This window comes from Gymnoscopelus microlampas (assembly GCF_963454915.1).
Source record: "Gymnoscopelus microlampas genome assembly, chromosome: 13".
Lineage (NCBI taxonomy): Eukaryota > Metazoa > Chordata > Actinopteri > Myctophiformes > Myctophidae > Gymnoscopelus > Gymnoscopelus microlampas.
Window position 1 is genome coordinate 11,225,041 of NC_139950.1, and position 25,164 is coordinate 11,250,204.

Here is a 25,164-nt window from a genome sequence, read left to right on the forward strand (position 1 = left end):
TTACCTGACTGAGATTGTTGCCTATTTGTTTTCAGAATCATGTATGTATATGTGTGTGTGTGTGTGTGTGTGTATATAACTAAATAAATGCATACCATAACATATCTATATATATATATATATCTATATATATATATATATATATATATATATAAAATAAGGGGGGGGGCACCCCCCCCCCAAGATCCCTAGGAGGGGGGGTCACCTTGTGAGCCCCCCCCCCCCCCCCCCCCCACACAATGTGACCCCCAAAATGAGGGCGGGATGCCCACCTACGTCACAGCCAATCATACGTGGCTTATTGCACATGCTCAGTAGCATTACTCGAGATAGGGAGGGGGGATCTCCCCCCTACCAAATTGTGGATATCTAGGTCAGGGCTGAAGGTGTGATTTTCTGGCAGCAACCCCAGCAGGGGGTCACGCATACTTAATTTGGTACCATACAGGAGTTTACCGACCTACAAAACTTTGAGTTTTCCGAGTGGAAAACTCTTGTAAATTCTTGTAAATTCTCTGAGTTTACATCTCATATTCATCGGTTTTCATAGCCGGAAACCTTGTTTTTTTTGCAGTGTCAGTACTTTTACTCATTTTGAATATAGGGCTTTCACTTGTAACAGAGTATGTTTCTATTGTAGTATTGCTACTTTTATTTAAGTAAAAAAATAAATCTGGCCACTGGCAGGTCTTAAAATTCTCATATGGGGTCAATCTTGGTCATAGAGCCTCATGGCTACTGGCACAAAGAACTGGCTGAGGCGCTTTGTGGTGTGCCGAGGAGGATATGAAAACTTCTGTCTGCAAAAGCCACACAAGTATTATAAAACATTTCTTCAACAAACATTATATCCAACATATTATTTGTAAAAACAGATTTACTGAATATTGGTTAAATGAGGCTTATATTATGTGTCACATAATGGTTTATTATATTTTTTGTTTTACATAATATAAGTCTGCATCTGTATTACCATCTGTATGTGTGTGTGTGTGTGTGTGTGTGTGTGTGTGTGTGTGTGTGTGTGTGTGTGTGTGTGCGTGTGCGTGTGTGTGCGTGTGCGTGTGCGCGCGCCTGCATGTGTGTGTGTGTGTGTGATAAGACAAGATATTGAGATCTCTGTGTCGATCGCACAATGTATCCATTTGTGTGTGTGTGCACGCGTGCACACGGGTTCGTGCACCCGTGGAATTTTGCTTGTTTTGAAGTTGTGTTTATATGTTGCGCCTGTGTGTGTGTGTGTGTGTGTGTGTGTGTCTGTATCCTTGGGTGAATGTGTGAGTTGTGCATCTGTCTACACATCATGCCATATCTTCCCAGAAAACATCAAGAGATCTCATTATTTCGACATATCTCAGGGCTTTTTCTCTCCTCTCTCTCCTTTTTTCTTCCTGTACGCCTCGAGTCAAAATTAGTTTCCATTCCCTCTGTGATCTTTCCTTGACTGAAGCCGGGGCTGAAAAGTAAAGAAAAATGGCGTGCTTTCACAGCGAGGCCGAGTCAAACACAGACTTCACAGCGAGGCTGAGTCAAACACAGCCGCAGTCTGAGTTAAGCATCGCTAAGTAACCTTCACATTTCACTCGTGTGAAGAGCTAATTTCCTTTAAGTTCACGTGTCACTTTTTTTGTGGCTCTTCTTTTTTTTGCGGGTCCTCTTCAAAATGTCTCCCGGGCGTCTAATTGCATAGGAAACATTCCAGACAAGCCGGTGTGACAGGACCGCTCCTGGAGTCTTCAATTATTAAGCATCCACACACACTCCTGAAAAACAGCTCTGACGTTAGCTACAGCCCCTAATCGCAACAGAAAGCCTCGTGATATGTCACACTTCTGAGGTGCTGTATTTGTGTTTGTGCGTGCGTGTGTGTGTGTGTGTGTGTGTGTGTGTGTGTGTGTGTGTGTGTGTGTGTGTGTGTGTGTGTGTGTGTGTGTGTGTGTGTGTGTGTGTGTGTGTGTGTGTGTGTGTGTGTGTGTTTGCAACTACCAAGGAAAAGAGGAAAATATTTCCCCAGCTCTCAGCTGAAGAGATGCAAAACTCTTGACAAGAATAATTTCAGTCACAGCTAAATCATACAATTCCCTGTTTCCTTGTGTTTGGAACTCAAACAGGGATTATGAGCACACGAGAACATTGTACGAACCCCAGTGTCTTGTTTTGTTGTTTCTAAAAGTGTAATCACTGTTTTAACTTGGCAGAAGCATTCAGTGTATTTTATCTTAACAAGCTTAATAATGATTATTAGTATTGGAATGTTTCATATTATTGACAAGTGTAGCAATGAAAAGGTCATGCTGTACGGGACAAAATAAGAAATTGCCCCCAAGCTAGTTTTAATGGGTACACTTGTAATGCAGACTTGCACTTGAATTACCTGTTCTTCTTCCGCATGGCAAGTTCAAACAAAAGGTCGGATCGCTTTTGAAATTTCAACCAAAGAAACAAAGAAAAAACACAGCCTTATTACCATCTAAGAGTGGGTGATATGGTCGATTAACTTCGAGTAGCGTTCAACCTTTGTTCGCCCAAACGCTTAAACCACACACAAAACAGTGGCACTGGGGGGGGGGTATGCGTGTCCGCCCGCTCTGCGTGCCTCATGCCCCCGAGCCAAAACGGCAGAAAACAGTTGCTCTTGTGATCAGCGATCATATGATCCATTTACTCGGAGCGAGTTCATTGGAGTAGAACTGGTAAATCATTAAACACACGCTCAGCTGTCTTACCCGCTGAGCAGAGAGAGGCTGCTTTACAGCCCACAAGCTCAGCCTACCGTCGCATCAAATGTTCTCCCCGCCGCCCATTACCTAAGAAAACACTATTAATACTTCTCATATACGCACGACACATCGCTACAGCCTGGTCCCCGCCTATTAAGGCGCAATTACAGTATCAAGGTCAGACGTATAAAAACTGTTGACATGTGAGGCACTAGCGCGCTGCCACGGTTGGGTTTTTTCACCGTGCCAGTTGCAGGCTTCTTTCAGCGTAATGCATTATTGCAAAGATTTGGCCTCGAGATTGCGTTGCAAGGTAGCCAATGTTTAGTTTCACGGTACGTTTTTTTTTGCTGTGTAAAACAGGTAAAACACACTCGCACGTGAAATCCACACTTCACTTTAGCAGCTTAGAGCAAGGGGACAGTTATCACTAACCTTAAATGTAAAAGTCCTATTTTATACTTAACCTATTAAGGCCTGAGGTTCCGATTCTACAAAAACAGACCGTTTTTTTGAAAAAACGTATGTTGCTATGTCAGTGGTTCTCAAACTTTTTCATGTCAAGGACCCCCAAGATTTGTATTTAGCCACGTACCCCCCATCTCAAAATATTTAGTTCCAGGGACCCCCAGAAACAAAGATTTGAGTAACAAATGTTCGCTTTAAAAATATATATATTCAAATATTTGCACACATTTTCATGATTTTTCAAAAATAGCAGATCTACAAGCTCGTAGCGCGGCACTCGGTGCCGCGCTACGAGCTTGTAGATCTGCTATTTTTTAATAGACAAAGTGTAAAATAATGCTTTTTAGCTCAAATCAAATCATCACAGGGAACGCAGTGTTAAAGGATGGGTCAAGGAAGTGCAAAAATGTACATGCCATAAACATATTTTTGCAGATGCATCGCTGCCGAGTTTGAATTAAACAAAGCACGTTTTATTACAGAATTAGAGCGGCTTTTATTTTGCCATTGCTGTCAGATGTTGTTCATGTAACAAGCCGCAAAGATCTCGCCCCCTTGTTATTTATTTATTTTTTAAAAGGTTCCATTGTTTCGTAACCCCTATACTTCAGAAGCCGGGGAGAAAATGAACGATAAAAAAATAAAAAAAAGAAGATTCCATCCAAGTGAAGAAATAAACGTGTCGTTGCGGCGTTAAATGTTGACTCAAATAAGTTCACAAAGCTGTGTCTTTCTCTGATCTCATAACGACATCAGAAAAGCAGCACCAGAAGAGAGAGAGAGAGAGAGAGAGAAAAAAAAAAGTTCCAATGCTTCAGACACAAAAGAAATATTCAGATATAGACCCAAAGAGAAAACATATCAAAAGACATTTTTATACATGTCTCTTTTTTGCGAGCACAGAAAGCAAGAAATGGTGTCAAGAGAAAACAAAACAGAAGGCTTGGTTCTTCCCAAAAAATTGCTTTAAGCTAAAAAAAAAAAAAAAAAACTCAAGTCCCTAGCCTCCCCTCCGTGTCATACCCCCCCCCCCTCTCTCTCTCCCTCTCTCTCTCTCTCTCTCCCTCTCTCTCTCTCTCTCTCCCTCTCTCCGAGGCAGGACAGGGGCCGTCTTTTGCACCCTCTGATAGGTTTGCGCCGGGCGGGCTGTGATGCTAGGCAACAACATTCCTGTGCCCTAAGTAGCAAGTAAGCCTCTGGCTGAACTCCTTTGATGTGGCTGTCAGGCCACATTTATTTCCTTTTAGTACTTTGTCTACTTGTCCAGATGTATAAGGAGATAAAAAAAAAAAAGGGGGCTGGTGTTTACACTGCTCTCCCTCTCTTCTGTAGCTCTCCGGCTGTAATTAGATTGTATTGCTTGCTGGTCATCAGTTCCTTAAAGGAGAGGAGATGAGGTGAGGGTGAAGCAGGGATGAGAGCCAGTAAGTGTGTGTACTAGAATCTGAACGAACCCCGGAGTCGTTTTGGTCTGCCCAACGTTTTATGTTTTTTAAAGCGAACATTTTTATCAGGGCTTTCTGGGGGGGTCCCTGGAACAACATATTTTGAGTTGGGGGGTCCGCGGCCAAATACATATACATTTTGGGGGGTCTTTGACATGAAAAAGTTTGAGAACCACTGACGTATAGCAACATAAGTTTTTTCAAAAAACTGTTGGTATTTAGAAGACATTTTGTAGAATCGGAACCTCTGGCCTTAAAGGGCTAATGTCTAACCGTACCTCGAGCTGTTTACGTTTCCGACTAATAAAGCATTCAACGTCTGTCTGTCTGTCTGTCTGTCTGTCTTGTCTTGTCTGTCTTGCCTGTCTGTGTGTGTGTATATATAGGAACGCGTTGCGGAAATAGTTTGGTGCTTGTGTGTGTGCGCGCGCGCGGCAACTGTTATACTTTGTGGAGCTCCAAAGTCATCGTAATCACATTCCCCGGGTTGAGATTGTTCCAGATCAGTTGACGTCAGTGTAGTATACTGTAACACCCATCAAGATTTCAAATCCCCACCACCAAGCCTTGCCAAACTTCGCAAAAACTTTGTCACACAGTCGCATTTCAAAAACACACCCAGAGATAGCTCAGCTTTCCCTGACTGACTTTTTTTTTTATGTGCGTGCGCGCGTGTGTGTGTGTGCGTGTGTGTGTGCGTGCGTGCGTGCGTGTGTGTGTGTGTGTGTGTGTGTGTGTGTGTGTGCGTGCGTGCGTGTGTGTGTGTGTGTGTGTGTGTGCGTGTGTGTGTGTGTGTGTGTGCGCGTGTGCGTGTCACATTTTCAGGAACCCCTCTGTGGAGGTGGTTGTGTGCTGGGTTGGTGTGGGTCGCTTTGTGTTTTGCTTGTCTACTGTCTCTCCATCCCTCCTCCCCCTGTCTCGATCTTCCTGCCTCCCCCTCTCTCTCTCTCTCTCTCTCTCTCTCTCTCTCTCTCTCTCTCTCTCTCTCTCTCTCTCGCCCTCTCTCTCTCTCTCAGGGTGATATGTTGGAAGCAATAATCACTATTGCCTCTGGGTTTATCAGCGTTTATTCGCATAACAACAGAGCGAGAGAGAAGACAGACACCACTGTTGTGATGTATTATCCAGTATGGGAATCATCTTTCATAATGACATTTAACAGAGCTTCCTCTCTCTCTCTCTCTCTCTCTCTCTCTCTCTCTCTCTCTCTCTCTCTCTCTCTCTCTCTCTCTCTCTCTCTCCCCCCCCCCCCCCCCTCTGTCCACCCTTTATCATCAGAGATTTCGCGGGTACTCCCCAGCCTGTAAATTTGTGCCGCATTATCATAAGCCGTGGTGATAACTCACGTTGCTGCACAGAAGACAATAATGATGTGAACACTCAGCATATGCCCCGGGCCGAGCAAATTAAAACAATACTCAGCTTGATGAGCAGACTAATCTGGACAGCACAGAGAGACACAGATAGAGAGAGAGAGAGAGAGAGAGAGAGAGAGAGACAGAGAGAGAGAGAGAGAGAGAGAGAGAGACACACAGAGAGGGAGAGAGAGAGGGGTGGGGCGAGTGGGTTCAGAGGGATCTTATATAGATGACACTGCAGCACCTCCCTCTGGTCAGTGCAGGAACAACCGATGGAGGAGAGTGACCAAGGAGAGAGAGAGAGAGAGAGAGAGTATGAGAGAGAGAGAGGAAGGGGGCAGTGGTGGAAAGTAGCTAAGTACATGTACTCAAGTACTGTACTTAGGTACAATTTTGAGGTATTTGAACTTTCCCTAAGTATTTCCAATTTGCAATACTTTTACTTCTACTCCACTACATCTCAGAGGCAAATATTGTACTTTTACTCCACTACAATTATTTGATTATTATTACAAAACATACATGACCCACTACACCCTACATACATTTCGGCCATTTGAAAATAGTCGATCTACAAGCTCACAAGATCTGCTATTTTCAAAAGATGTGTATACTTGAAATGGGACATTTTGCCAGGGGTTGTTTCCATTGTGGTCCATTGTACTCAATTAATCAGTAAGACATACAATACAATTGATAAGTGCTACTACCTGAAAATCTGAAATATATTTCTCCCCTGAGCAAGCAGACAGGCTCTGTTAGCTCAGTGGTTAAAATGTCAGCACGCAGGACATTAGGGTTCTAATCTGGGGTCTAAAATCCGAGAGGGGATAGGCTGCCTTATTAAGTGGTCAGATGGGTGGGCGGCGAACGCCATCAAGGTTTTCAAACGGGACCCGATTCCACAACAGGTCGGGGACCGCTGGTCTACGTGTCTAACTCGAACACGTACGAAGGACAAAACGCGTGTCCACCGCTCATACGGGCTCCCCGTTCCTCCTCCATAATAAATGAGGAATAGAAGGGCAATGGCGGGCGCAAATGTTGTTGATTTGCTGTTGGATCGCGTTGCACGCCATACCACGGTAACATCACACAGAGTGGCGTGTCTACTGAACATCTCCAACAGTGTGTTATGTCTTCAGCACAGTCAAACCAGATCCTCAATCCATCATCTTGTCTTTGAATTTGCTCTTTGATGTGAGTGTCAGCTCTGCGGCGATCCAAACGTTTGTCGTAATAATTCAAACGCTGTCAGAAAGGTTTGATGGATTCATCGTGTACATGATTATTGTGACCCTTTTTTGTTTTTTTCCTCTCCAAAAATCAAGGCAACAGATAGAGCCACGTCAACGTTCGACCTTTGAGACCGCTGTGCCCATGAGCAATAATAACATGGCTTTTGATTATTTCTCTGTAAAAAAAAGGGGTATAGTGATCAAACTCAGTCCTATAGTCCATCAGCCTTCTTAAGAAGGCTGATGGACTATAGGCCTGAGTTTAATCACTATGCCCTTTTTTTTTTTACACAAGGCACTCTTTTAGCACATAAACAAACGCAAACAAAGCTGATTCAGACAACATAGAACATCACCAAACCCAGTACTGTTTGTTTTTTTAATAAAAATGTAAAATTCCTGTTGATTATGCTATTCTAATTAAGAAGAAAACCCGGACTGGATCTAGATTTCATAAATTGGACCTGAGTCGGTTCTGTACTTTTTTCCCCTCCTCTACACCAAAAAATAACCGATCGTTGTGAGCTTGTAGATCGGCTATTTTTGGCTTATGTTCCCCCCAGAATATGGATGCGGGTGTTCAAGTGATTAACAGAGAAAGCGAGAGAGAGAGAGAAGAGAGAGAGAGAGAGAGCACCCCTTGATAACAGCTGGGATTCAGATTGAGTTCTTTGCGTTCGTTCGTCCGTCCGTCCGTTCGCCCCGGACTTTCTTTTCCCATCATCCCTTGCCTCTCTTTCTCATCCTCTGGACGGGTCATCGACTAAAGTGAAAGAGTGCAGAGGAGGAGGAGGAGGAGGAGGAGGAGTGTGGGGAGGGAGGCAGGCGCGGGGGGTAGTGGGGGGAGGGGGTCAGGACATGGAAGAGCTGGCTGATTAATGTTGTGTGGGTGGGGTGGAACGGGGAGGCAGAGAGAGGGACAGGGATGAGTAGCGGGGGCCACGGAGGTTGGGACGGGGCGGGTGTTTGATCAGCGGCCATGACATCGGGGAGGAGGGGACGGTGGCGTCATGCGTAGCGAGGCAGGGAGGGGGGGAGGGAGGGAGGGGGGGGGGGGGGTTGGGCGAGGGCTCTGATGTTGACAGCGAGTAGCCGTTGGGGAGCGGGGGTGACTGACAGGAGGGCGGGTGGGTAACAGGGGAGGGGCCACAGCTCTATCCAAGTTGCCCCGGTTGACCGAGTGGTTCTCAAAGGAACCCCCCCAGGAGTCCTTGAAGGGGTTCCACAAGGGGGTCCCCTGTAAAAATCTGTTGAAAATGTTGACAGAAAAATCTGTATATGTTTAAACATTTTACACAAATGCATTTGTGGTGAAATATTACACAAATCTTTTTGTTCTAGGGGTCCCTGACACGACATATTTTCAGATGGGGGTCTGTGGCGAAATACATGTACATTTTGGGGGTCCTTGTCATGAAAATGTTTGAGAACCACCGGCCCAGTTAGCCCCCCTCCCCAATTCCGCCCCTCCTGTCCTAGTCTGTGGGTGGTGGTGTTAATAATATGGCAACTGGGAAGATTAATTGTGGACAAGCAGCAGGATTAGAGGGGCTTTGAGGGGGCCGGAGGGGGACGGAGGACGGGGGGGGGGGGGGGGGGGGGGGGCGAGCTTCTTGATCTCTCAGGCAGGGCAGGAAATGAGGCGGGCAGGAGCACAGGAACCGGTGGGCCGGGCTGCTAAAAAGCCCAGTAGAGTCTAGAGAGAACAGGGGCTCCCTATAGTTTTTAGGGTTGGAGACCAAAAAGAGAAATTTGGTGGCTCTCCCCGGTATGCAAACTTACAAAAGTACCCAAAAAAAGCATATGTCGCTATAATCAGTGGTTCTCACTTTTTCATTTCAAGGACCCCCAAAATTATATTTATTTGACCGCAGACTCCTATCACAAAATATGTTGTTCCAGGGACCCCCAGAAGCAACGATTTGAGTTAAAAATGTTCGCTTTAAAACAATATATATTCCAAGATTTGCACACATTTTCACAATTTCTCAAAAATAGCAGATCTACAAGCTCATAGCGCGGCACTCGGTGCCGCGCTATGAGCTTGTATATCTGCTATTTTTGAATAGCCAAAGTGTAAAATAATGCTTTTCAGCTCAAATCAAAAAGTGACACAGATGCGTTCCAGGTCTTAATGGGTTAAGCCCTATTTCAAAAGTAGTGAAAATAGACGATCTACAAGCTCACAAAAAAAGGAACGTTTTTTTTTAAGGTGTCTGAAGTTCTTTTGAGATGTGTCGTTCTCCTTGGTATTGCAGCAACAACAAAAAATAGCCAAACAAATACATAAAAAGCAATAAAATAACGATAGCAATAATAGTAAATAAAAATAGTAGTAAAATATAATAGGCTATTGCACACGGTGAGGTGGCAAAAGGATAGCAGAGTGAGCGTCTCTGTTGGGGGAAACATCTCACACCAAGAGACAGTAATATAACAATAGTTGTTATTTTATATCATGTCAACAGATGTTGTGTTTTATTATTTTACTGTATAGCATGACCAGTGGTGGAAAAAGTACTCCCGTTTTTTACTTAAGTAAAAGTGTAAAAATCTTTTGAAAATAGCAGATCTGCAAGCTCACAATGCGTCGCATCGTGACCTGAGGCTATTGTAAGTTGGACCCCCAAATAATTGGCAAAACAAGAGATGAATAGCATTATTATCAACCACTTGAACCTTAGCTGCCCTATTCTGGGGGCAAACATTCAGTGAAAACAGCCTAAATGTAGCCTAAAAGCCTAAAAGTGTGAGCTTGTAGATCTGCTGTTATCGCTTATTTAGTGTAGAGCAAAAAAACAGGAGGGGCCTAGTATAGAGCTCTGGGGGACTCCGGTCAACGAAGTATACAGGGTTTAAGTGGTTAATGGTGATAGTACAGTATGTGTCAATATTAGCATATAGTAGCAAGTAGCATAGCAGAGCAATGCTACTTCTGTCAACAATAGCATTTCCATTCAGAGCCGTGCATGTCAAAAAAAAAAAGCACAATAGCCTGGCAACTACTGTAGTAATGTTTCAAAAATAGTTCCACGTTGTCCATTTGTCTCCCCGGTGTAATACGAGACACATGCTGACCAGACCCCCCTAATGCCTTTGAGAGATAGTATCTGAAGGCATATTATGTGATCGTTTTCAATTCACACAGCCGCTCTCTCTCTCTCTCCCCCGCCCATGAAGAATATGTTTCCGTTTAGCAGCGTCCAACCCTTCCATTTCTCAAGGTTATGCATGGGCCTGTAGAGGAGCAACAATAAAAGGAGGGGGAAAATTCAACTCCAAAAAACCATCGCTAATATGTATTTGTCAGTTGGGGTCTCTTGCTATGATTAAAGGCCGAGTGAATTTCTTCCTGCAGGAGAGGAAAGTATTTCTGCAAAGGCATCAGATATCGCTGTGTCATGATAAAGTGGCTATTCACACCGGCTAAGAGAAAGGGAGGAGTATGTTTTTTAGACCTTGAAAGTGCAGAAAAACAACAACAACAGCAGCAACGCAAGAAACTCTTGGCCTTGTTTGGGGAACACGTTTCGAGACTTCTGGCTGCTTGTTTACTCAGAGACTCTGGAACATCTACTTACACTTGTTTTGTTCTCTGTAATGCCTCTGCTAACAATCAGTGGTGGATACTAGGATAACTAATGAAATACATTTACTTGAGTACTCGTACTCGGGGAATTTGTTTTAGTATAGCGTTGTTGTCGGGCAGAAACCTCTTACAGAATCTCCATATTCTAACTTTTTGTGGTGTTCTGTAAATGAATGCCCTACTACGTGATATAGTAGCAGACATCTAGATGCCCTAGTAGCAGACATGCAAGCTTGAAACGTGGCGTGAAGAAACACGTTTTGAGCTTGTAGATCTGCTACTTTTGCTGAATTTTGAAAAGTGACAGTTTTGGGCATATGAGGTTTCCACCCGACAGAGACGATATGTATTTACTTGAGTATTTGTATTTTTGGATACTTACGACTTTTACTCCACTACATGTCGAAGACAAATATTATTTAAAAAAATATATGTTTTGATATTTTTGGGGCTTTTCTGCCTTTATTTATAAAAGAGAGGAAAGTGGATAAAAGACAGGAAAGTGGAGATGGACAGGAAACAGGGAGAGAGAGATGTGGAGAGACATACAGTAAAGATCGTCTGGAGCGGGACTCGAACCTGTGTTGCACTGTCAGGATACTTTTAGAGCCTAGGTGCCGGAACCTCTATGCCACGGTCCGGGCCCAAATGTCGTACTTTTTGACTACCACTACAATTCTAGGAAGGGGGAAAAGTGCATTATATTTCGAATACTGATATTTTTTTTCTGAAAATGTGCAGCTTTGAAACTCCTGGCTGCTGTTTACTCCCAGACTCTGGAACATGTAGTTACACTTGTTTTGTCTCCACCTCTGCTAACAATCAATACCTTTCTCATTGTGGCTGTGAAGCCAGGAGTCTCTATGCCTCTCGTGTCATAGCCTGAAGCAGCCATTTTAACCACCAAGCGAGCCCTATTTTACACTACGTCATAACGACGACGGTGTCACGCGTTGAAATTTGTTCTCTACCCGTACAGCGTGGCTGTGTAGAGGAGGCTAGCCGTCTATAAGTGTGTGTGTGTGTGTGTGTGTGTGTGTGTGTGTGTGTGTGTGTGTGTGTGTGTGTGTGCGTGTGCGTGTGCGCGTGTGTGCGTGTGTGTAACCATTCACACATTTGATGAAAAATTATAATAATTGAAGATGTTGAAAACATTTTGCCTGATATGACGACATGCCTGAAAATAGGGGACTCCAGGTTCAAAGTGGCTAAAACGTACAAGTTGCAATAACGGAACGGCGTCTAAAAGCCAGAGGCGGCGGGCTGGTGGAATCCCTGCCATATACGTGGGGGGACCGCCCCTCCGATAGCAAGGGGGGGGGGCTATGTTTGGCCTTGGTCAGAGCGTGAGTGGCGTCTGACCCGGCCATGCCCCCCCCCAACCCCCCCCCGCAGGAGAGGTCACCGTGACAGAGGCTTCCCCTGACCTCTTCCTCCTCCTGCGTCCAGCCCAGTGGAACAGATCATCAAAGAGAGGCCGAAGGATGTGCTGGGCTCCCTTTTTCCTGCTCCCGCCGCCGTTACAACACAAAAAGCAATGAAAGATGTCCTGCCACGTTCTGCCATAAAACCAGACAGGGGGGGGGGGGTTTCCTGTACCCTCTCTCTCCTCTTGAGGATTTACGACACATCAGAACAGTCGAGCCGCCGCGGTGACAAATCCTTGTCATTTTCCAGCCTTGTCTGTCTATCTCCTTCCTCAATATTTATTCAGGCCTTTTTTCTTGTGTCTGCCCTCTTTTTTTCTTTCCCAGGTACCCACTGATCCCAGATCAGACGTCAGTCCCACGCCCTACACCCCTCTACCCACAGGATCCAGAGACGCCAAGAACCACAAAGGTAAGGAACACCCCCCCACCACCACACCCACCACTGAAACTCCTTTGGGTTCTTTTTTTGTCACTGCACATTTGCACATATACTGTAGGTGTAATCTGTCCTCCGCGTTTACCCATCCTAACTATGAGGAGCAGTGGGCGCTTATAAACAACTTAGATCCTATATATGTTAGTTGAGCGTTGCGGTGCTTTTTGTGAGCTGGATGCTGGATGCTGGCCTCTCTAGGGTTAACACAGCACCCATGGAACAGTAAGGGGTTAAGTGTCTTTCATTGTACGTTTTTTTTTTTTGTAAGTTTTTCATACGGTACGTCAGAATAGTGGTTCTCAGCGTGAAAATCTCGAAAGCGTTCGTGGCCCGCCCACCTGACCACTTAACACGGCAGCCGAGCGGCTGCCGTGTTAAGTGGTCAGGTGGGTGGGCCACGGCCATTTTCAGAACACGTTTATTTCAATGATGAATCCACCTCGGATCAATGGAACGAACGCAGTTCTGATTGGGTGTCACTTTTTTAAATGAATGTGATATTGTCATTGAAACCAAGGTATTTCGCCAATTATTTGGGGGCCCCATTTGTGGTTCTCAACCCCACGCGGGTTGAGAGCCAGTGGACCAACAGCAAAACTATCACTTTTAACACAGTTACCACAGCATACAGACAATAAGCATGTTGCCGTATATACAGTATAATACCAATGCGTTCAATACGGAGTAAAGCCCCATGGATTATGTAAATATGAGCCATAACCCTGACAGTTGCAGAGAGTGGGAATCGAGTGAACTTGAGCGTGAGCTATACTTATGATATCTGTTGGTATTGATCCCGTCTCATCTGTGTGATGCGTGCATAGTGAGAAAATATCGGCGAGATGTGGGTTTTGCTCATCGATGTGAACGTGTGTTTGCGCGCGTGTGTGTGTGTGTTTGTGTGTGGGAATATGCATGTGCCGAATGAACCATCCTTGATCTGTTGATACCACCAACACAGCCCTGATCTCCATTCTGGTATTATTGAATTGACTTCAGCAACCCCATTGTCTTCCCATCAAACAACCCACGGCGGGACGGAAACGCCTCGGCTTCGTGCCTCGGTATCGACCGCCGAGCCAAGTTCAAGCTCAACCAACGTTCGACCTGGTTGAAAGTGGTTTTGGGGCATTCACACAATGTTAAAAAGAAAAATAGCCGATGTACAAGCTCACGACGCGACGCATCTCAACACGTTGTGTGAGCTTGGAGATAGTCGATTTACGCTATTCGTCGTATGATGACGTTAGGCCCACAGGTTGCTCTCTGGGCCTTTGTGTCTTTTGACATACTCAAAATTCCATAATAATAATATATGCAATTTATACAGTGCTTTCCTAGATACTTCAAGTCACTACAAAACAAAACAAACAAGAACAACTTCATTAACCCATTCACTGCCACTGACGTAATAAACGGAATTATTCCAGTTTACCAATGCTGCCACTGACGTAAAAAACGTAATTTTATTTTATCTGTATTTATTTTTTGGACCCAAAGACCAAGGAGATATGATTTTTCGAAGGTCTAGACTCCCATCCACTTCCTTGTTAACTTAAAACTTAAAAATTCTGTATCTCGGCTCCTGAGTACTTTTTTCTTTTCAATGAAAAATCTCTGGCAGTGGGCAAACGCGGCCAGCAATAATTCAGGCAGTGAATGAGTTAAAAAAAATAACTAGTTAAAAGGGTAAAAACTAAGCGAACAAATTGTAGCAATTTAAATGTAAAAAAAAGGGCGGTTTGAATTAGGTGGGGAATGAGTTTTGAGGGTGGTTTTAAACGAGGCGAGGGTGGGGGCAGCTTTGATGTGAGCTGGGAGTGATTTCCATAGGGAGGGGAACCCTGTCACCCCCGGTTTGTCGCTTTGTCTTGGGGACCACCAGGAAGTTGGCATCACCACACCGGGAGGGGCGTGGCGTGGTGGTGCGGTGCGCCGGTGAAGGAGGTCAGAGAGGTTATAGCGGGGAGCTTGGTTGGTGAGGTCCTTGTAGGTGGTGATTCAGTATTACCGCCAAAGACGAGATTGTGACAATTGGTCAGTGGTGTAAAGTAACTAAGTACATTTACTCAAGTACTGTAGTTAAGTACAATTTTGAGGTACTACTGGAGTATTTCCAATTGTCTATACTTTTATTTCTACTCCACTGCATCTCAGAGGCAAATATTGTACTTTTACTCCACAACAATTATTTGAAAAAACTTTACTTACTTTTCAGATATAAATTATGATATTATTAAACATACATTAACCACTTTAGCCCTATTTTATACCTTGGCTATTTGAAAATAGCCAATCTACAAGCTGCTCGTTGTGAGCTTGTAGATCTGCATTTGATACCAATACCTTTGTACTTTTACTCAAGTCAATTTTAAATTCCAGTACTTCTACATTGCAGTATTAATACTTTTACTTAAGTAAAGCATTTGAGTTCACTGGTGGCTGTCGGGTATATATATACGCGATGTAGCGGGTTAGCATTTCTGTCCGTGTGCGTGGGGGGCATGCGTGTCCCCTGGTGCAGTGTGTGTGAGTGGCCCTGGGGGGCATTTCTATACCGAGCATGAACACAGGAAGGGGGGGAGAGAGAGAGACCCAGACTGGAGACATTTATCATGGTCTCATGTCGGCCGCGATGCAAAACAAGCGGGCGATGAGGAAGAGACCGCCGAGTACGGGAGCAGCAGAGGTCAATGGTGAGCAACGGTAGTCGTCCACCACCCCCCCTCCCCCCGCCAGCCCCCAACGCAGATTACCCACAACTCCCCTCTCCCCCCTTCCCTCCCTCCCACATGAGCCAAGGACAGATCTATGTCATGAAAACCTGACCAGCCGTGGTTGGTGGTGGCTCTCAGGCCAGGATGTTAGGAGAAGGGAGGGGAGAGGAGAGGAGAGGAGAGGGTAAGGGGACCCCGTGCTTTGTCAAAATCAGACCCGGCTAAGAACAGTCCATTAAAAGGTGAGCGGATCTGACACATGAAATATTCTCCCCCCCGTCTCAGAATGTGGGCAGCGGTGACAGTCTCCATTTGTTATTTTTATGATGCAGCCAGCGCTGCAGCCTTAGATAACACAGCCCTCATCCTCGCCCTTCACCTTCTCTTTATGTCCCCCCCCACAGCAGCAGCAGACCCCCCCCCCCACCCCCACCCCAACCCACCCCCCCCCCCCCCCGGCTACCCATGTATTTATCTGCACTTCTTTAACACACTCGATTTGCTAAACGCGCAGCCAGGAAGATGGTCGTGCTAAAATCCCCCCCCCCTCCTCGCAATCAGCATGCCGTGGAAAACGGAAACGTCTCGAACGGTGATAACTAAAGCTACAGTGGCGTGACATAGGTTTAACCATGAGGGTTGCCGTCGGGTAGAAACCTCTTATCTCCAAATTGTTTTGTAGATTGACTCACACTACAGCGTCACACTACAGCACCAGATCCACAAGCTCGAAACGACACAGCTTGTAGATCTGCTTCTTTTGATCATTTTGAATTTGAATCCTGAAAAGTAACAGTTTTGGACATATTTTGGATGATATTTACTCATGTACTGTACTTAAGTACAATTTTAAGGCCCCTTTACTCTACTTGAGTAGGCTACTTAACATTTTCAATTCTACTCCACTACATCTCAGAAGCAAATATCGTACTTTTTACTCCACTACATTTGCAGTTACTAGTTACTTTAGATTATTACACATTCCCTGCCATTGACGGAGATCTCCGTCATTTAAAAAAAAAGGAAAACGTCCAGAAGCCCTTTTACTTAAGTAAAACATTTGAGTACTTTTTTCCACCACTGGTGGCTGTCACAGCGATCCCAGCCGGGTTATACGCGATGATCCGAAGATTTACTGCTCCATTCACTTCCTGGTTAACTTATTACTTTAAAATCCTGTATCTCCCTGTTATACCCTGTGTTTTACTATGCATTTTTGGCGAGACATGCTATTTTCAACTGGGTATAACAAGAGAAGGGGAGGTTGCGATGATTTTTTTTTTTTTCCCGCGATTTCCGTGGTTAGCAACCATCAGGGGATCGATCATACTGGAGATAAATATTCTGTGGTTCTTGAAAAATGTGTCATAATGCTTAAAAATGCTGGCAGAAGCTACCTGCCAGCATTAGAAAGCCCCTGGCAGTGAATGTATTAATACAAAACACACATTAATCACTTAACTGTGGTTAATTGAAAAGAGCAGATCTACAAGCTCACAGTGTGTCGCCTCGCAGTGTATTGTTCGCTTGTAGATCAGCTGTTTTAGAAAATAATTATTTATTATTTTCGTACATTTAGTTTGGTTCTATAAGTAAATATTGATGTCAATACTATTGTACTTTTTACTCAAGAATGAAATTAAATACAAGCTTTTTACTTGCAGAGTATTTCTACATTGTGTTGTGTTATTGTAACTTTTACTTATAGTAAAATGTCAGAGTACATCTACACTACCACCAGTGGTGATAAGTAAGCTACAGTGGCATGACATAGGTTTAACCCATTCAATCCGATAACGCATCTCTGTCATTTTAGATTTGTTTGGCTCTTCAAAAATAGCAGATATACAAGCTCGTAGCGCGGCACTCGGTGCCGCGCTATGAGCTTGTAGATCTGCTATTTTAGAAAAATCGCGAAAATTTGTGGAAATCTTTGAATATATTTTTTTTTTTAAGCGAACGTTTGTAACTTAAATCTTTGCTTCTGGAGGGGTCCCTGGAACAAAACGTTGAGAAATGTTTGCTTTGAAAATATATACAGTATATTCAAAGATTTGCAAACATTTTCACAATTTTTCAAAAATAGCAGATCTACATGGCACCGAGAGCTATGAGCTTGTGTATCTGCTATTTTCATCTTAAAATGACACAGATGCGTTTCCCGGATTGAAGGGGTTAAGTCAGTTAAATGTAGGACGTAAACGTTGGCATTGAGCTGAGGCCATGCATTATGCAGGGCATACATATACGCCACCATGTCACAAGGCGTTGTTCCGTGAAGACCTGATGAACCGGCCCAGTGTTTTTATGCTTTGTTTCGTTTGGCATTATTTTTTTTGTGTATAATACAGTACTGTGTGTGTGTACGTGCGCGTGTTACTGTACTTTGTGAGGGCCAAATGTCCTCACAGGTATAGTAGAATTTGAGAAATAGACAATAAGACCTCGTGAGGACATTATTTCCCATGGTCCTCACAGCAGAAATGTACTGTATAGCTCTGCTATTTTCAGCTATAAGGTGAAATGGCAAAGACATTTTTTTTTAAAATGCCGTTCATAAAATCACCTAAAATGTTTATGTCCTCTCAAGTATAGTAATACAAACGTGTGCGTGTGTGTGTGTGTGTGTGTGTGTGTGTGTGTGTGTGTGTGTGTGTGTGTGTGTGTGTGTGTGTGTGTGTGTGTGTGTGTGTGTGTGTGTGTGTGTGTGTGTGTGTGTGTGTGTGTGTGTGTGTGTGTGTGTGTGTGTGTGCTGCGCGCACTTTAGCCTGGCCTCGGCCAGGGGAGATGGGTAAGCAGGTCTGACAATACCCTGTCATCATGCACACAGGAAAAAACCTTCCCTTTCTTCTCTTCTGTGCCCCCCCCACCTCCCCCTCCCCTCCATGTCACCTGTGCACACACAGGCCCCAGAGAGCCCGGCGGGTTGCCAGAGGTAATTACAAACAGCTTGGAAGCAGCTCCCAAAAAAAGGAGTCCAGCAGCTCTGGCAGTATATATGGGCAGGTCACTGTAACTTTAAGTACATTTACTCAAGTATACTGTTACTTAAGTACATGTTTTTTTGACGTGCTTACTTGTTTAGCACCGCCGCTAACCAAAAGGAAGGAAGAGGAATAGAGGCGAGGCTATAAGGCCAAAACGATCGTTTACTGTATGGCCACCCCCCCAAATCGCCCTGTTTTTCGTAGAGGTCAAACAATTAGCGGAAAGTAGACGGACGAGCAAAGGTTAAAAGACGCAGATAAGAGAGACGATGGACGGAGGCTATGTTAAAGATAAGTGTTAAAGTGAACGAGGTGTGCACGTACGCGCGTGTGTGTGTGTGTGTGTGTGTGTGTGTGTGTCTGTGTGTGTGTGGGTGGTGTCTTAGAGAAAGGTGTGACACACAGAGTGGAGTGCAGTCTATAGTCTGGCAGACAGCAGGCCTGGAGGATCCTGTGAGCTCTCTGTCACCTTGGCTCTAACTCTCTGCACTGTCACCTCGGTCCGGCTGTCAGGGCTGTTCTACGTCTCCCATGCAGTCCCAGCCACAGAGTACAGCATGTCCTCTCTGCACGCAGTGAAAACCCTCGGTTTTCATTTAACTCTCTGAGAGTAAAAACGGAACCATATGTACCAGTAGTATATATACAGTAGACACCAAAATGCTAACACTATTAGCATGTTAGCATCTTAGCTTAACATGTTAGCATTAATTAGCATGTTGGTGTCTATATATACTACTACCATTTGGGATATTGCTGTTGTACTCTAGCATTAGCCACTTAAAGGACGACGTAACCCATTTTCAATCTTCATATAATTGGTCCACACTAATGCTCATTATGAAATGATACCATTTTTGTCTACTCAGTCTGTGTCTCAGAGGAGGGCCGTGGACAGTTCAGAAACCCGCCTACCAGTGACATCATCGATGGGGAATCCAGGCTAATAGAAACTGTTATAGTTAGCATGCTATAATGAAAGATATAGTTCTCGCGTTAATAACAATCGAAATAGGATTAATTAAATCTTGAAGAAAAAAAACCCCTGCCTAACGATGATGTCACTGGTAGGCACCATTTTATCATGATCATTAGCGAGGACCTATTATATGAAGATAGGTTGAAAATGGGTGAAGTCGTCCTTTAATTCCTACAGTATATACTTTGTTGACTGCGATTCCCTCGGGGGTTTTGGACCCGTCTTTTTTCCCCCTCGACACCAGATCTCTTTGCCTTAATATAGCTGATCTACAAGCTCGCAACACATCGCGTTAGATCGGCCAATGTTCGGCTACTTCCGCAGAATGTTCACCCATGATTATGACATTCCCAGAATAGGGAAGCTAGCAGTGGTGGAAAAAGTAGCCTACTCAATTTTTTAATGTAAGTAAAAGTATCAATACTGCAATGTAGAAACACTCTGTTACAAGTACAATTCCGGAATACAAAATGCATTTGACTAAAAGTATTAAAGTTTTGTCAAGTACCAAAAGTAAAAGTACTCACTATGCAGAATGTCCCGTTTCAAGTTTTCATATGTATACAAATCTTTTGAAAATAGCAGATCTACAAGCTCACAATCGCGACGCATTGTGAGCTTGTAGATCGGCTATTTTCAAATGGCCGAAATGAAGTGGCTCAAGTGGTTAATGTATGTTTTGTAATAATAATCAAAATCTGCAAAGTAACTAGTAACTAAAGTTTTCAAATAAATGTAGTGGGGTAAAAGTACAATATTTGGATCCGAGATTAGGTGGAGTAGAAGTAAGAGTATTGGACATTTGAATTACTCAAGTAAAGTACGAATAACAAAAAATTGTACCTAAGTACAGTACTTAAGTCCATGTACTTAGTTACTTTCCACCACTGGAACTTATAGGGCTCATGTGGTTAAAGCTATGTCAAATGGCGTGCTGCCTTTCCCATGGCCGCGCCTTGAGATGATTACGGTTTTACGCACAAAACGGCGCGCTACATGATTTAACACCCAGCCTGTCATCTCCATTATGATGACACATTCTGAAGTATGAGTGTGATGTTTATTCAATAGATCTAATTATAGCTTTAGTTTAGAAATGTACTGACTGTACAAGGTGCCTCGCATTTTTTGATTGATCTCCTCCGCGCTCGCGGTTAAGTTTCTCTTTTCTTAATGAAAAGCCGTTCGTTATCTCGCCGTGTTTTTCAATAAACATGTCAGTCGCCAGTCACCACTTCTGCAGCGAGGTACGGCGACAGATCAGATTCGATAACGTCCTTCCCCTCGCGGTGAGAAGGACGGGCGACAAGCAGGAAATGAAAAGGGATATCTTCAGCACAAAACCGGGGACAAAGAAAAGGAGGGAGTGATCCTTCCATGTGTGTGTGAGCCTTCATTCAAGCCCTTTTAACGTTGTTATTCTGGGCGCACTTCCAGCTATGTTGTATGTATTTTAAAACGACGCAACAAACTGTTATTAAAACCCCCCCGAGAAGAAGGCTGCTTGCTGCCTTCAGAAAAGGAAAAAAACACCCGTGGGACGACTCAACGTTTGCTTGGCGGGGTTCGCTTTTCATTACGTGTCCGGGGCGATCTACGGTATACGCCGCGAGGCCCCACACATGTGTGTGCACGCCCGCACGCACGCACACACACGTGCGCACACACAGTGGTGGAAAGTAACTAGTACATTTACTTAAGTACTGTACTTAAGTACACTTTTTCAATACTTTTACTTCTACTCCACTACATCTCAGAGGCAAATGTTGTACTTTTACTCCACGACAATTATTTGACAGCTTTAGTTACTAGTTGCTTTGCAGATTTAGATTGTTATCACAAAACACACATTAACCACTTCAGCCCTATACAGTACATATATATTTTGGCGATTTGAAAATAGCCGATCTACAAGCTAGATCTGCTATTTTCATAGGATTTTTATTAATTTTATACATTTGAAAACTTGTGAAACGGGACGGGACATTCTGCGTAACGAGCACTTTTACTTTAAGTACACGTTGATACCAATACTCAAGTCAATTTTGAATTCCAAACGTTTACTTGTAACAGAGTATTTCTACATTGCGGTATCGGTACTTTTACTTGAGTAAAAAATTGGAGTACTTTTTCCTCCACGGCACACATTTTCCTTCCAACCCCCTGACGAAAAAAGAGCGTAAGGAACGGATCCAAAACTAAGAGTAAACTGTTTTACAGTCGCTTGCACAACAAATAAACAAACATCTGGAAGCATTCAGAGCGGCGGCCCATTAGAAAGGCTCTGTGTTTTTGCCAAAACAGGGTAAATGATGAGCAATGGGCTGTCGAAAAAAAAAAGGGGGCTGGTGGTGGAGACTGTGGGGGGAGAGAAGAGGACAGATGACAGAGCTGTGGGTGCTAAGCACTGCCTTTTAGAGCTCAGCTGGGCTCGGAGAGAGATCTACACCTGCTGCTATCTCCTCCTCCCTATCTATACGCCTCCGCCAGACATCTGGATGGGGGATACATGACTAATGGGCGACTGCGATGCTCACTTTTCGAGCAGCGAGCGAGATTGTTGTTATGAAGGGGGGGGGGGGGGGGGGGGGAGAGGGGTTGTTGACAGTTTCGGGCAACTTTGAGCGTTATTAAGGCGATGTTTCCCTGGTCGTGTTTGTCAGTATAGACGAACGCTCCCACAGTCTTATAACCCATTAAGACCGGGAACGCTTGTGGCATTTTTGGATTTCTTTGGCTATTCAAAAATAGCAGATCTACAAGCTTGTAGAAGTGACATTTTTTTTTTAAATTGTGAAAATGTGTGCAAGTCTTTGAATATATACATTTCTTTTTTTAAAGCGAACTCAAATATTTGCTTCCCTGGAACAACATATTTTGAGATGGGGGTCCGCGACAAAAGTTTCAGAACCACTGATAATATAGCAACATACGTTTAAAAAAATGGATTTAGAAGACATTTGTAGAATCCCCCAGAAGCAAAGATTTGAGTTACAAATGTTTGCCTTAAAAAACATATATATATTCAAAGATTTGCGCACATTATCACGATAAAAAAGAAAAGAAAATAGCAGATCTACAAGCTCATAGCGCGGCACTCGGTGCCGCGCTATGAGCTTGTAGATCTGCTATTTTTGAATAGCCCAAAGAAATCTTAAAATGACACAGATGCGTTCCGGGTCTTAATGAGTTAGTTTGAGAATGTCATTGCCAAAACGTCCCACGAATGCAAATGTACGACTTTTTTAGGACGTGGCCGAGTTGCTTTCAAACGAGCCCAGATTGAAATAGTTATGAGGGTTTCTTTTTTGTTTCGTTTTTTTTTCTTTTTCATTTCATTCTTGGATTTCTTGGAGTTGGCGTCCGTGCCTCGTCCTTGATTAGTAACTCTGTTCTGTTTGATGTCAATCCCGTACCTTAGAACAACAACGCTCCTATAATGTTACCTTTTGTCGTTTGGGCTTTTGTGTTTCATAAGTGTGTCAGAGCATGGAAACGTCTTTCTCCGGGAGTGTCCGATGAGAGAAGACAGAACACCTCTCTGGCAGGTTCCCATTAGAGACGTATAAATACGTGCTTCGGCAGACATTTCACTTGGTTGCTCGTAATGATTATACCAGCGGGATTCGTCCCCCCGGCGAACATCGCTCTCAAAGCACACAAAAGACAAGCGCTTGGCCTCCGTACAAGCCAAATCAAGGCGTATGGAAAATAGCAGCGCTTTTTAACCCCTTCCGCCTACCTATTAGCTCACATTCGCTTCGATGACATGTCCTATACATCACTGTCCCGCATTGGTGGAAAAAGTACTCCGATGTTTTAGTAAAAGTATCAACGCTGCAATATAGAATTACTCTGTTACAAGTCAAAGTCCGTAATTCAAAATTGACTTGAGTAAAAGTACAAAAGTATTGGTATCAAAATGTACTTAAAGTGCCAAAAGTAAAGATACTAAACTGTTTGAAAATAGCAGATCTACTAGCTCACAACGCGTCGCGATGCGAAGCGTTGTGAGCTTGTAGATCGCCTATTTTCAAAAATTGGAAATACTCCAGTAAAGTAAAAAAAATACCTCAAAATCGTACTTAAGTACAGTACTTGAGTACATGTACTTAGTTACTTTACACCACTGCTGTCCCGTGTGTTCTCGGGGGGTTTTAAACGCGCCCACGTGAACCCTTTCTTTGAGCTAAAGTGAAATGGAAACGGCGTCTTCGATATAGCATGTGTTATTTCACTAGCGATATTTTAAGACAAAGCAGCAGCATGAAGGACCAAAGGAAGATGGAGAACCGTTGTCGGAGAAGAACAGCTGCGGTAATTCCTTCGCCAGCTCTCCGTCCCGTGCACACGCACATGACAGGCGTGTGTGTGTGTGTGTGTGTGTGTGTGTGTGTGTGTGTGTGTGCGCAACAGACAATGTGAAGGCATGGCCCACTTCCAGAGGCATGACTTCATGAATGTTTCCCAAGCGTTTTAGGGCTTTTTTTTTTTACATTTTATTTCTTTGCAATGTTTGCCAGTTCGTGGAGTTGATGAGGTGTCTTAACCCTTTAAGACCGGGAAAGCGTCTGTGTGTCATTTTAAGATTTCTTTGGGCTGTTCAATAATAGCAGATCTACGAGCTCATAACGTTTGCTATAAGCTTGTAGATCAGCTATTTTGTTTCATTTTGGTAATTAATGCGAATATTTGAATATATATACATTTTTTTAAAGGGAACGTTTGTAACTCAAATCTTTGCTTCATGGGGGTCCCTGGAACTAAATATTTATCAGATGGGGGGTCCGCAGCCTGTTAGGATTTAGAAGACATTTATAGAATCCCCAGAAGCAAAGATTTGAGTCACAAATGTTTGCTTTAAAAAAAAAAAAATACATATACAGATGTGCCACTTCAAAACTTCAAATGTCCTGCCATCGCCAAGACAGTACATTTTCAGGGGATTCCCAGGGCAATAAGAGGGACAAAGAAGGGCATTTAAAATGCTGAATTATTTTGATGATCACTGCTTTTATGATGCTAATTAATTTGAGCAACTGGTCAAGGACTTCTTCAAATCACCTTTCGCCTCATAATGAGTCTGACACCTTCTTCAACACACATTCTTTTGTTCTCATTTACTCTCATTTTCAGGGCACTTTCAGGGAAAGAACAGTAACGTGTGAAGTTTTGAAGTGGCCCATCTGTATATTCAAAGATGTGCACAAATTTTCACGATTCTTCAAAAATAGCATATCTACAAGCTCATAGCGTGCGGCACCGAGTGCCGCACGCTATGAGCTTGTAGATCTGCTATTTTTGAACAGCCAAAGAAATCTAATGAATGCCACAGATTCTTTCCCGGCCTAAACGGGTTAAGATTAGTTTCTAATAAGTTCATGTTTGTGGAGTCACGTACCGTGTATCATAATACAGCCCCGCGATCAGCACTCATAAACGAGCATTAAAACGGACGGGGCATCATTGTGCTTTAGCACGAGCACGTGCGTACTTTTACCCTCAGGCACCGCTTAGATACAGTGCCAAGGTAAGACATGGATCGTCGGGGTATTTTTTTTCCTCGACCAAATTAGATGCATGGCTCAATTATGTACCCGCGCGCTCATATGTTTGCTATTTATGGGGGCGGGAGACGAGGATTTTAACAAGTACTGAAGCTTGTACTCTGCAAATCGACCAGAAGGCTGGTGGTACTATACTGCAAGTTTTCTCCGAATATGATTCAAGTTATTGTCAGCGGTGGGAAAAGTACTCAAACGTTGTGCTTAAGTAAACGTATCAATACTGCAATGCA

The 25,164-nt window shown here is 43.8% G+C and overlaps 1 protein-coding gene across 1 annotated transcript in view; it reads left to right on the plus strand.

Moving 5' to 3' along the window:
* Positions 1-25,164, plus strand: part of lrmda (leucine rich melanocyte differentiation associated) — a 410,111-nt gene that overhangs the window by 347,011 nt on the left and 37,936 nt on the right. The window contains exon 6 of the mRNA XM_084075454.1: positions 12,573-12,657. Coding sequence (XP_083931580.1) covers positions 12,573-12,657 — 85 coding nt within the window. The remainder of the gene's footprint in view (positions 1-12,572; positions 12,658-25,164) is intronic.